At 48.8% G+C, this 13,352-nt stretch overlaps 1 protein-coding gene across 1 annotated transcript in view; it reads left to right on the top strand.

Annotated features, from left to right (window-relative positions):
• The first annotated feature begins 4,783 nt into the window (after positions 1 to 4,783).
• Positions 4,784 to 13,352, top strand: part of msrab (methionine sulfoxide reductase Ab) — a 54,074-nt gene continuing 45,505 nt past the window's right edge. Inside the window, exons 1-3 of the mRNA XM_076018010.1 lie at positions 4,784 to 5,123; positions 12,277 to 12,345; positions 12,481 to 12,600. Coding sequence (XP_075874125.1) covers positions 4,853 to 5,123; positions 12,277 to 12,345; positions 12,481 to 12,600 — 460 coding nt within the window. The 5' untranslated portion in view covers positions 4,784 to 4,852. The remainder of the gene's footprint in view (positions 5,124 to 12,276; positions 12,346 to 12,480; positions 12,601 to 13,352) is intronic.

The raw sequence follows: 13,352 nt of genomic DNA, 5'->3' as shown, positions 1-13,352 counted from the left end.
AAGACACGAGGCGGCTGGCAGTCGCTGTTGAACACAGATACACTCCCTTTATTTTGTTTTCCCCCCCGGAGAACAAAAAAAAGAAGAATAGATTCATCAACATTCAGAAAATAATTGTTAAACAACTTTGGTGATTGCTTGTTTTGGAGGTCAGCATGTAAGCAAAATTGTCGATACGTGCCAGCCCATTAAATGTGTTTGTTTCTTCTAGGATGGCAAATTGGATTTTGCACCACTGTTGGGGGGGGGGGGGGGGGGGGGGGGGGGAGTGACTATAGGCGTCACCTTGGGCTCTGTGAAATATGTTTGCATGTCTGGCATGCAGGACTGCACTGAAACAAAATCCCTTATTTTTTGGTGACTCTGCATGTTTTCCATGTCGTGAAAACACTGTGATACGATATCGTACAATATGATATGATATGATACGATATGACATGATATGACAACACATAAGCATAGCACGCATAAGGGAGATTTGTATTGGACTGCAAGTGTTACTTACATTTCCTGCTTCAGCAGAAGGATCACCCACCGCAACAGTGCATTCCCAAACTACTGCAGCACTGCTGTGTCTTTATCATGGCATCTAATGTTTGTTTGTTTTTTTTCTTTTTTAATTCTTATGTCAGTAAACTTCAGAAAACAACGGCGAGGTAAAGTAGGTCAGGTCGCCGCGTCATTCAGTGCAAATGCTGCGGCCTCAATTGAATGAATATTTACTTCCGTGTTGGGGAGACAACCGCGAGACACAACCACCATCATCTTGGAAACGCGCCACCATTCAATCTCCCTTCAGTCCTTCTCGTCATTCAAACAGCCCCCCCGCCCAGCCGCCAATCTCTTCCCTCCATTTCCCGATGAGCCAAGTGATTTATGTCAGGCGAGGCACGGGACAGGCCTGTGAATCCAAAATTTGTCAAGTTAGCGTTCCCCACTCAGGTCTGCGAGCTGATGTTTTTATTTATTTATTTATTTATTTATTCATTTATTGTTTTTGACGACGAATCCCCGGAGTGCGCCCGCGTTGCTTTTCACCGGCTGTAGTCTCGGCTGCGGCAATCAAAGCCTTTGTTATTCACACCGTCCCACAATGCCACCTGCTTTTGGCCAAAAGACAGAGGGCCCTTTGAAAACAGCGAGGCGGCATTATTTATTATTCTAATTAGACGGAGGGTGACTTTCGCAAAGCAACGATTGCACTGAATCACCAATTGAAATGTTTTTTTGTTTTGTTTTGTTTTGTTTTGTTTTGTTTTACTGTTTTGCTGTCTTCCTGCTCAGATGTTAACCAGAGGTGGCCGTTCGAGTCAAAGTGCAAACAGCTCGTGAGTCAGGCCGTCGCTCGGCGAGAACTTTCCCAAACAGCCAAACAGTGCCCCATTTGTAATTTGCCTTTATTGATTTTTGTTTTGGAGACAATCAATTGGAACCTACTGTCGGGATCGCGCGACGTACGCGCAGCTTTTTTTTTTTTTTTTTTTTTTTTTTTTCAAAAACCCGCCCCTCGATCAAACGGCGGGGCTTAACGCGCCACGATACCCGGTTAAACTGTGCCGCGGCGTTTTAATTCCAGGTCATTTCATAATCTCTTTGATACTCGCTCGCATCTGCACATCTCCTCGCCCTCACTCCCCGACAATCAAACAGCTGCGAGCCGGCACACTGGCTAAATCCTCCTGTGCCGTGCGCGGGCGCGCGCGCACACCGGCGTACGCCATCACCGGCGGCGTTCGTGCGCGTCGCAGCCTCACACAAGAGAAGCCCCACACAACCCCACCCCCCAGCCCCCCCAACCCTCGTCGGAGAGCACGCAACGCGATGGTGCACCCAGGCGCGAGCACTTAAGCATGCAAGAGTGCGCACGTGCCGCTAAAAAGCTGCCGCTTGCAACCCCGTGCAAAAAAAAAAAAAAAAAAAAAAAACACAACACAAGAGGAGGAGAAAAAAAGGCTTTCCTCCACGCACAGATTCTGTGGTATTTAAGGTACATCGTTCCTGCTCGGCTGCAGAGACGTATTGATCCCTTGCCAGGGGGGGGAGGCAGGGGTTGGGTTGCGCGCACACACAGCCCTCGAAGATTGAGCCACGGGGATGGAATTAACACCCAGAATTCTCTGTTTGCCTGCATGCGGTTCCCATCCACCCCTTTGCCTCCCATCACCTTTTTTTTCCCCGTCCCCTCCTCCCTACTTGCCTTCTTTCTTCGCCTGACACCGCACCGGCACCCCCCCCCCAAAACACCCCAATCATCCTGCATCACCAGACATGTGAACCCACTGTTCGGGTTTATCTCCCGTCTCCCCCCCCCCCCCCCCCACCTCTCTCTCTCCCCTTCCCTCTCCCTGCCTGCTCTATTTTCATCCTGTGTGCTTCCACTCTCCTAGCTTTCGGGTAATTACCTGGCATTTGCATTGCAAAGTCCCCTGCGCCGCCCTCAGCTCCTCCGCAGGTGATTGAGCTTCATTTCCCCGGCAAATAAGAGCAAGAGAGAGAGAGAGAGAGAGAGAGAGAGAGAGAGAGAGAGAGAAAGGGAAAAGGGGGGATTGCAGCAGGGTGTGATGTTATTCTGCCGTACAGGGTGCACGAACAATGGCCTGGCTGCTTTGTTACCAGTAAATTGGCTAGTTTAAAGCGCGCACGAGAATGCTTTAAGTTCTCACATGTAAATAGCCATCTCCATTACCAGCACAATGCTGGTCCGGCTATAGGGGGAAGAGAGTGTCCTCCCGCTGCGCAGGGGATGATCTGTGGCTGTGGTCTCCTCTGGGCGTTTTGCCCTCACTGATTTCAGGAGAGAGGCAGGAAATGTGATGGCAAAGTGAGTGATGGATCAGGTGCCGCCGCGGTGAATTCATTCTCGTCTCCAAGGATGTTCGCTAGGTCTTGGATTCTTAGTCACTTTTGTCCAGGCCTGCAACTAATGGGAAGGCTTGTTAGCATGTAACTGAGTCAATCGAATTTTCCCCAATAGTGCGTTAACACATCGCCTGGGTCGGCCTCAACCCACAATCAGAAGACTGCTGACATAAAAGCAAATTTACCTCTCGTCAACTATTAATTTCGGCTCGGAATATGATTTCTTTTGTGAGTACTTTCTGTGAGTACTTTGATTATAATCAATAAATTGAAAGTGAATCATGTCCACCTCTATTAAGAGATCCATCCATCCTTTTCCACCATCACTTATCCTGCACTCAGAGTTGTAGGGGGAGGGGAGAGCATATCTATCCAGCTATCACGGGGTGAAAGTGGGGTACCGTCTGTTGTTTAATGCAGACCTGATATCGAGACAAACAGGCACTCACAATCACACTTGTGCCTGTGGACGATTCAGAGTTGCCAGTTCACCATCCATCTCTCAGGAAACTCAAGTGCCTAGGGACAGACATGAACCCAAATCACGAATACCAGCCACTATAGGGCTGCACAATGGCTGCGGCCCATGGAGATGCTCCTGGTTGAGGTGGGTAACCGGTGACTCTGAGGGAGATGGAAGTGAATGTGGAGAGTAAATGGTGAACGTGATGGTTTGAGGTACAAAAATGTATTTTTAGAAATGTTCTCCAATCAAGAAAGGACACTTTAATGCAAGGAAGTGGGTTCGTTATTGTTATCAATTATGTATCCTGAGTTACATCATGCGGCTTTTAACCCACTTATTGGTACATTTTATTCCTTTTATCATATAGGAGCTAGCCACAACACCAGTGTGTTGCTGCTCTTTGTGGAGGAATCCTAAACATTAGCATTCACTGCAGCGCTGTGCCCAGATGATTGAAATTACTTGCTGCAGAGATGCCGTAACATTAAAATTCCTGATCCAGTTGCCTCAACAGGCATTCCAAGGTAGTGTGTGTCATTACCGCAGTGATGACATTTTGGTGACTTTTGCATTTGTCAGAAATACTTAACGATTGTCTGTGAAGTGCAGGAAACACAGCCTACAAAAAGGATTAAAACAGTTTGCCACAGTTTGTTTTTTTTCCTGATGTTACAACCTTTTATTTTTTCTTCTCTTTTTCACATGTAGTTACACATTTGTTTATACTCAATCCACATACCATGCCATAGTTATCCTACAGAGTCTTAGAACATTGTGGGGAAACCAGAAAACGGGAAGGTATGAATTTCAATCACAGACGGAACATCCTTACAACATAGAGACCTTACTGATGCCTTAATCGCATTCAAAATGCACTAAAATATTGTTGCAACATTAATCAGTGTAGTCTCTCCAGTTGCCAATTGCATCGTAAAATATACTTACTATATGAAATAACTGTGACAGTGTTTTTAAACACAGTATTAAAACAATGAGGTATACATTTAAATGTCCTAAATTACACCCAGATCCTCATTTTTCATTCCAGTCCTATAGGACATCTTCAAACCATCCATTATCCCATCCATAAAAAAACAGTGACATGTTCGGCCTTGAAATGACTATTCCAATGTAAAATATTACCGATGTGTCGTCACTTAGTATTACATACACGCAAGGTGAACAGTTTTGTTTTGTTTTTAATTATTTCTTCTTTTTTCTTTTTTTTTTAATGCGCATGTATATAATCCACGCTGGCTTTAAAGCACTTTTGTTTGCTATTATCAGTGGACACGGCATACATGTGAAATGAATCCCTCCGCCGACATACATCCGCACTCGGAGCTGATTCCACCAGAAGCGCCTCCCACAGCACGGCAGCTGATAATTGGCGGCGCTCATTTGCATTCACAACGTGGCGGATATATATTTAAATTTAATTTCTTTCCCGCACTGTAGGCTTTTGTGCCAAAGTCATATTAACCCCTTGATTAGTTGTTATGCGGCGCACGGCGCTGCCCACGCGCGATGATTATTCATATCGGGTGGCGTGTCTCCGCCCCTCGCCGCGTGCCGCCGTGCATGCGCTGTGCATGCAGGCATCCCGGAAGACTCCGGCTCAGCTCTCTGTCCATGTTGTTATCCTCGTCGTCGTCGTCGCCGTCGTTCCCCAAAGCCACCGCTCGGTTCCTTTTGCTCTCTGTGTCGCTGGCGGCCGTCGTCGCGATGGCACACAAGACTGAGTTGCCTCACAGAGACCGAGCTCTGAAGGGGAGGCAGGAGAGGATGGTAGTGGCAGGTAAAAACCAAAACAACGCGGCAACTTCCGGCACACGTTACGTGACACGACGTTCATTGGCCCATGATGTCATAACGTTGAGTAGTCGCCTGTTTTTGAAGAGGGGGCACGTAGCGACGCTCTTACCATGAAGTTTCACTGACTTTCTTCTTTCCCTTTCTTTTCCATTCGCCCATTTGGCCTCTTGGTTCTGTTGCAGTTTCATATTTTTCCCTTTGTCGTATGGTTATATTGCGACGGCATGACACAGGAAACCAGGGTAGATTCTAGTGTCAGAGCTTTAGTGTAAAACCGTAACTTTTCAACACAGCTGCAGGAAACGGTAAATGAAGCACAAGAATGACCGATAATTGTCAGTGTCCAAAAACATTTAAAATTCTGCGTCCACACAGCAGCTCAAATCGCTTGAAATTTATTTTCTTTCCCCCCTTTGTGAGCTAATCTGATTGCTAGACGGCAGTGTGAACAGCGGAAATGGCACAGAATCTGATCTTTTCAGACCAGATTTTGGCCACTTTCCACAATGCGGTTTTAAATAATAAATATTTTTTGGAAACGTGCCCTCACTCCAGCATATAACAATGCAACTTCTAAATCACTCTAGGTCGACATCCATTATCATTGTGCGCAAACCGAAGTCATTATGGTTAAATGCCTTGTTACAGTCCCACCACTATAGGCTGTGACTCGGCATCCTTACACTCCTCTGCGCTGAGGTAACAGCATAGACCTAAAACTGCAGTTCACATCCTGTTTCTCTTTCTTCTTCTCCCTCCTGTCTTTTGCCTCGACGTCCGCCTGATTCCACAGCGCAGGAACATAAAAATGTGGCTGCATGCGCGCATGTCCGTGGCCTACATGTCCTCTGTGTTTATTGCTTGAGCGAATGCTGTGGCCTCCTGTTTTTCTGCACGTGCAGGCTGGAGTCAGCTATCAGAGGATGGTCTGAACAGCTGGAGTAACAAAACCACAGCAGAAAGTAACATTTTGAGGCAACATAAGATTTGCATTGAACACAACCTTTAGGCGGTCATGCACAGCATCTGTTTCAAAAGATGCATTTGTCCATTTGTTTTCTGCTCTGTGGACAAACCACAGAATCAGAGGATGGCAATAACAGGGTTGCTAGTGATGTTGTGGTGAGGTAATTAATAGAGGGTTCACGATGAAACAAGTCAGGGACTCGGATAAATATGCGATTAACATTGTGGCTCGCTGTATGAATGCACACTCTCCTGTGCTTCCTGTTTTAGAATCTGTGCCATTCACGCTGTGCAGCAGAAGAGTCTGGCCTCCCCGTTCGAGCTTGGCCCGCTTTCTTATTCTGTCATCCGGTACATCATCCTAATATCACGGGGCGCGAGTGCTTGTAGTCGTGCAGTGAGCAAACAACAGGGCAAACCTGGTGTTTTGTTCCATACCTGGTGCCTGCCCTCTCTTCCTTTGCCACCGTGCATTGTGGGAGCTAAGTGCGAGGGGTGCATGAGGGAAGAGGTGCTGCAGCATCCAGGGGCCCATCTGGGTATTATGCGCATGAAGGCTCCTCCCCGTCGCAAGTTCCTGCTCCGTCTGTCGGAGCAGCTCGGAGACGCCGCATGGCAGAAATCTGTTCCTCCCCTTTCACTGTGGGGGGGCGGCTTAGGTCGGGATGGGTTTGTTGGACTAGCAAGCGCCCGTGTTTCTTGTTTTGCTGTTGCTGTTGTTGTTGTTGTTGTTGTTGTTGTTTTAGGCCAGTAAGCTCGAGTGATCAAAGAATTGCACTGACTCCGTATCTCTGCGTGTGTGCCGCGCGCTCTCCTCCCAGCCATGTGTGTGAACGCATGTTTGTTCCCTCTCGCCGTCATTACTGGTAATTTTTTTCCTTTTTTTTTTTTTGTTTGAAGAGACAAAAGTTGCTTCCATCCCTGCAGCCTCTTTAAGAGAGCTCCCTCGTCAGATGTCCTGCCTTCCCTCCCTTCGCTGCCGTCTGTGTAATGTACTCTGTGACCTTGGCGAGAATGATCCAGTGGCAGATTGCTACATGGTAGGGGCACAGTAGCTATTATTTTGAGTCAGTGCGGGATAGACTGCCAATATTTCTTCCAAACTGGGTGGGGGAGGTCAGCTGACCAAAATCAATCTCTGTTACACGCGCCACTGTAATTCGTTGAAGCAGCTCCATGGAAAGATAAATTTCCCTTGTTTTTTTATATATTTTTTATTTTGTATTTTTCCTCACACCTGCGTTGCCTTCAGGTGCCCTTGTTGTTTTTTGTTTTTTTGTTTTTTTTTCTCAGCAAAAGGCTCAGTGAGAAAGAAAATTTGCAGGTAAATGGGGAAAGCATGCAAATGAGGTTAATGACGAGATAAATAAATGAGGGATTTTGCTCGTGGCCAGTGCTGTGGCTCACTGATTAGCACTATTGCCTCAGTACAAGAATGTCCTGATCTGACTCGAGCCTCAAACACAACTTCTGTGTCTTCCCCTGCTGTTACTTTGGTTCCTTTGGACCGTCAGCCAAGACGACAACCAGAAAGCTGTTGCGGGCTGTGAATCCTGCTGTAAAATGAAGTCTTTGCCCCCCCATCAAGCAAATGGATGTTTTCTTCTTCTGGTCTATCAGCCGAGGGAGACTGAATTAGCAGCAACACAGTTGGACATATTTACTTGTGCTGACCAGGTGGATGCCGTCCTTTGGTTTTCCTCGCTGAATAGTTTTGTGTAACGCTATTTGAAAACTCCACAAAGGGACGTGGCTCTATCTTGCTGGAAGGAGATAATGGGGCCAGTGCGGTGCCAGGTCGTCTTTTCCATAGCGGCCGTTTTCGTTGCCAGGAGATTGAATGTATAGCCTCAAAGCTTTAAACTTTAAATTGTGGATAGACAGTCTGCTCCTCCTGAAGAGTGACTTTGACCGTATGCATCACAGCTGAAGTGAATCCTTTATTGAGGGCATAAAGAACTGGGACTGTGAACCCTTAAGTAGAATATACACAGAGCTGAATCAGATTTGGATTATTTGTGGGGAAACAATGTCATCGTGTACTACAAGCTTTAAAATCCTGGAAGCATTTTAGCAGGGAAACATTCTACATATAAGTAAAGCTTGGTTTATATTTGAGTGCTGCTTCCTGGATGCTGTTTGAACCTAGAGACAGAAGGAGCCACTCTCTTGATCTATCTTTTACGTTTCTTTGTATTTCCTCCCCAACGTCTGCGGAGGTTCGCCATAACCGGGCACACAAAGATGCAAGCAGTGCAATGTGTAATTTTGAGCACCTGCACAACTTGAGTTGCTGGAATAAGCAGAGGGTCAAACCCGTCCTTGTCTGTGATATGTGATGTTCACAAATGGGAGGTCCAAGTCCAACAAAAAAAAAGGGGCCTCAGAGACCTTCGCACCGGGTGAAAGAGTCACGGCAAGGATGTAACAGAGGGGGAGAAAACGAGGGAATCGCAATATTGTCAGTCGCAACATTTTATTGTGTTGGTAAAAGCTGTTTGAGAGTCAGCCTAGTTTCCCCCCCTAAGGCCACGGCATCATTTCTCTACTTACCTTTTTACTTTAGTAAGAAAAAAAAAATCAAATGAGGACGAGGTTTTATCTGGAGTTCCTCCTCACTTTGAATACACACTGTCACTTTTCAAAGAACCGAGCCCAGACGTCAAAACTACCCCACCCCCCCGCCCCCCCAACAAAAAAAAAAACCCAAAATCGACCGCCTCCCTGAAGTCTTTCTTCCCCTCCCCCCTCCTCTTTTTTGCCCCACTCTTCCTCGCCCTCACCCATCCTCCCATCCAGCAGAGGGTAGCTGGCAGCGCTATAAAGCGTCGCACTCCTCCGACGACTCGTGCCTGACTCGCCGCCAACCTGCACCGGGCTAGAAAAGAGGACTGGTGAGATAGAGAGAGAGAGAGAGAGAGAAAGGGGGGAGGAGAGAGAAAGAGAGGAAGGAGGGAGGCAGGGGGGTAGAAAGAATGATGTTTTTTTTTTTTTTTTTGGATGGAAATAAAATGAGCAGCCTGGAAATCGACCTCTCCGTCACCAGCGCTGGCACCGGGGGGAGGGTGCCCCTCTCTCTCGGCTCGGCTGGGACACAGACGGCACCATGGCGCTCGAACCCGAGCGGGCGACGGGGACTGAATTACCCCGCTGAAACGAGTCAAAGCAGAGAGTAATTATACCCAGTTAGCAGCCGGCGGACCGTTTCGCCGTTGACCGCTCGTAACGGCGGCGCACAAAACAAAAGTGGCCGGGCGGCGGCGGCGGCGGCGGCGGTCGGGTTCCGTTTGTTTGGGTCACCGCCGGTTCAGCCGCCGACGAGCGCCTCGCTACGAGGCAACAAAAGGTGACCAAAGTATTCCATTACAGTTTAGCCGGCGCCCGTTCTCGTCAAGACGTCCTCGGGAAGGAAACAAAAGCGCCAAAGGAACGGCGCTCGCGTCTCATCCAAGTTGTGAAAACGATCCTTTTCGAGACTCCGTCCCCCCTCAAACTCAGTCTTTCTTTCTCTGCTTTTGTGAAACCCAGTCAGTTGCCCTCCCTGCTTGTTTTGCCCGTCCGGTTCTTTCTTTCTTGTGGCAGTTGTACTGAGGGGGTATTCAGCCTCTTCTTTCTCTGTGCGTCTGCGTGTGTGTGTTAGGTGGGGTAATTCTGGCATAATGGGGTGTGGGCGCCGGCCGGGACTGGCGGGGAGGGTGGGGGTTGTTGGTGGTGGTGGTGGTGGTGGTGGTGGTGGTGGTGGGCACGGTGAAAGGAGGCAGCGTGGCAGCGCCTGGACCTCTGCCAGCTCGCTCCACGGGAGGAAATACCCACCGCAGCAGAGGTTTCGGCGTGTGTGTGTGCGTGCGTGCGCGTGCGTGTGCGTGCGTGTGCGTGCAAGCAATCGCGCGGCTGATTGCGTGATTTGCTCGCGTGCGGGCACGTGCGCACGTGTTTGTAAGGGCGAGAGCGAGAGCTGATGGGAACGCTGGTGTGCGAGCGTGTGAAGCAGGGATCGGGGAGAGGGGAGGGGAGTTTTGGCTCGCGCTCGGCTCCTCTGGACAGCGCCGTGTCGGCGTGTTCTTGGCTTTCTTTTATTCTTACCTCCCCCCCCTTTTTTTTTTTTTTTGCCCGTGTGTTTACTTGTTTGCTTGTTTGTTTTTTCTCTTGGATGAAGTGCCGAGGCTTTTTTTTATGCGCTTGCCCAAAGCCATGGCTGCGCCGAAAGCCAAGAGAATCCTTTTACCGCCCCTCTGCTCCATTCATCTGTTGCTTCTCACCGGCTATTTACTCCTTTTATTGTTTTGGCAGGCCCGACTCCCAACTCCTCCTCCTCCTCCTCCTCCTCCTCCTCCTCCACCACCTCTCTCTCTTCACTCTCTCCCTCTGTCATTTGGCAACTTTAGCACTTTTTTTTTTTAAATCTCCTTGACAAGAACCGAGGGATAAGGAGGTTGAGAGTGAGCAGATGATGGAGACAAAACAAAACGAAAAAACCCAACCAACTCACAGGGATATTTTTTGCATCCTCCCTCCTCCTGCCGCCTCTGCCTCTCATCGGAGAATATTTAGCCCGTGCGGCCCGCGCTGACACAGATCCGCTTTGATTGCGGCCGACTGCGCCTGTGAGCCTGACCTGGCGGCGCTGAACAACCTGCTGCTAGAAGACAGAAGTGTGGCGCAACAGGACAGCAAGGAGGCATCGCCCGAAGGCAGCCAGGACTCCTGTGACATTTCGGGAGTCTCTTGTGCCTCTGCAATCTGTTACTGTGTGGACATGGGGGAAAAAAAGAAAGAAAAAGAGGAAAAAACACTCCAACAATTTAGTCTGAGATCAAGAAACACCGTCGAGGTCGCGCAGTAAGGCAGGTGGCGGCGACTCAAGTGTTCTGGGGGGGCGGGGTTCTTCAGGTCCTGGCGGTGGCACAGCTCATTGTCTCTAAATAAACTTGCAGGTCTTTGGCCTTTTTGTCGCAGCCGGAGATCATCCCGGGTCTCCCTGGCAAACAAACTATTATGTTTCCATCAGATTAAAGGTTGGTTTTTGTATTGGGGTCAGTGTCACACATTACACCCCAGGGGCGGAGGATCGTAATCACACTTTGAACTCGGAGTAAGCGGCCATTATTGCCGTGTGCCTAAGCCCTCGGTGTACCCTGTGTCCTGTTTAGCTGTAAACTAATATTAGTGGTTGCAGTGCAAACCATCCTTGCTTAGCGGAGATTTGCGCACTAAGTCACCTCAGTCTTCTTAAACCCTAATCCCTCTCTCACATCTGTGGGCTACACACACACACACACACACACTTCCTGTTTAGCGCTCTAATTCTATGCTGCGCTGTGGGCATTAGAGTGCCACCTCCCTGCACTCCAGTTTGTCCTCCCCATAAGGTATTTTTAACAAGCCGATCGCGTCACCCCAGCGCTGAAATCGCTTCAACCGGCTTCCACTCAGTGAAAGAAGTGAGTTTTAAGATTTTATAAAGCACTTACCGGCGTGGCACCCAGATATATCTCTGACCTGCTTCATCGCTGGGAAGCTCCCAGACCACAGCGGTCTTCAGGCGCTGGTCCTCTCCCTCTGTTCCCTTCCACCTGCCAGAATAAAGCGCGGAGAATCAGTTCTTGTCTGAGGTCTGACACACTTAACAGTATTTCATATCAGCTCATAACCCTTTATAGGGCACTTGCTGAAATAATTAGAAATTTAAACCTTAAATACTGGAATGGTAATGGGAGAGAGAAGAATAAAAAAAAAATTCTGCGGGGTTGTTAAAACAGTTTTAGGCTCAATCGGAGTCAAAAGAACTACACAGCGCAGTTGTTTGGCCATTCAGGATTTAATGTAGACGAAAAAATCAGAAGAGGATGGTCATAAAATCACAAGAGCATATTTTCCTTTTGAACATTGAGTCATTAGTCACTGGAAACGTCACTTGTCTAGATATCGCAAACATTACCCTGTAAAACAACTTCAAATAAACAACACGTCACCGGTTGTGTTTCATTTTGATTATTCCAATGGATTCCAAAAGTCCTTTAATCTCGTCGACGTCTTGCAACGCAGCCTCTGATCCGTCAGCCTGACCTGTCAGGCCTGGCCGAGGCTGCTAATGGCCCTGTCATTACTTCTACTGTCCAACACGCAGTTATGATCTGATTGCCCACGTGCGCACTGTTTTCCCATCACAGGCACTCATGCGGTCAATGGGAATCCCACTCTGGAGCCTTTCCCAGCAGGCATGGAGACCATCGTGTTTGGTGAGTCTGCACAAGCGCGTGCAAATAAACAGAAGGAAAACCCCAACACGGGCTATCCTCTCTATGCTCTGGTTATGTGCATCGCAACGCCGGCTTTTACTCGAATGGAAGCGCTAACGTGTGTTTGCACCCCAGGTATGGGATGTTTCTGGGGAGCCGAGCGACTCTTCTGGCGCCTTCCCGGCGTCTTCTCCACGCAGGTGGGCTACGCCGGCGGCTTCACACCGAACCCCAATTACCACGAGGTCTGCTCAGGTACGGCCCCCTTGCTCATATGCATGCCCTCTGCACACGGATGTGTTTTGAAGCGATGGCGCGCGCCCACCCGGCGAGGAGGCGAAGTGGTTTGCCAGGGTGCCCCCCCCCACTCCACCCCCCCCTCAGATCAGTCAGGGTTCAAGGCGCTAAAAAATGCAACGGTTGGGGGGCGGGGGGGTTGGTCGGGTGGGGACGTGTGAAAAACGGCTGTTTTAAGTACGGCGCTCTCATCCTCTCGCCGCCTTCCCTTCATCTGCAGTCAACTACTCAGAATGCACTGCTCCAGATGGGCTGTACCCCCCCGCCCCCACTTCCCCATGACCTACTTGTAAGGATTGGGCTCTGTACTGTGCTGTACTGCGGCGTTTTTTTTTTTTTTTTTTTTTTTTCCCTTTCCCCCTCGCAACAGAGGTTAATGTGCATAAGAGCCAAAGATGAGCTTCTTTGCCTCGGACTACGGTTTGGCAAAAAGCAAAGTTTGATACATAAAAAAAAAAAAAAACCTGTGCATTTTCTGTAAAAAGCCTCGGAAAATGTGCAGGAATTTGTTTCGCCCTCCTCCGTGGTGGGATTCGAGTCGAACCAGGCAGCGCGTTGATATATAATGGAAATGCCTTTGCCTCGACTTATTCCGCGGGCCTCTCTTGTGCCTTTGCCCATGCATGAGGGCTCATCTTCACAAGCGCGGACGGCGTCTAGGTGCAGGCGCAGCATGGGGGCCGTACAGAGGAGGGGGGGAAGGACGCGGT

Source organism: Nelusetta ayraudi, unplaced genomic scaffold (genome assembly GCF_046127955.1).
Source record: "Nelusetta ayraudi isolate G7.1 ecotype Tasmania unplaced genomic scaffold, CSIRO-AGI_Nayr_v1 ptg000007l, whole genome shotgun sequence".
Taxonomy (NCBI): Eukaryota; Metazoa; Chordata; class Actinopteri; order Tetraodontiformes; family Monacanthidae; genus Nelusetta; species Nelusetta ayraudi.
The sequence above is the reverse complement of the archived record's forward strand: the minus strand, read 5'-3'. Positions and strand labels throughout refer to the sequence as shown.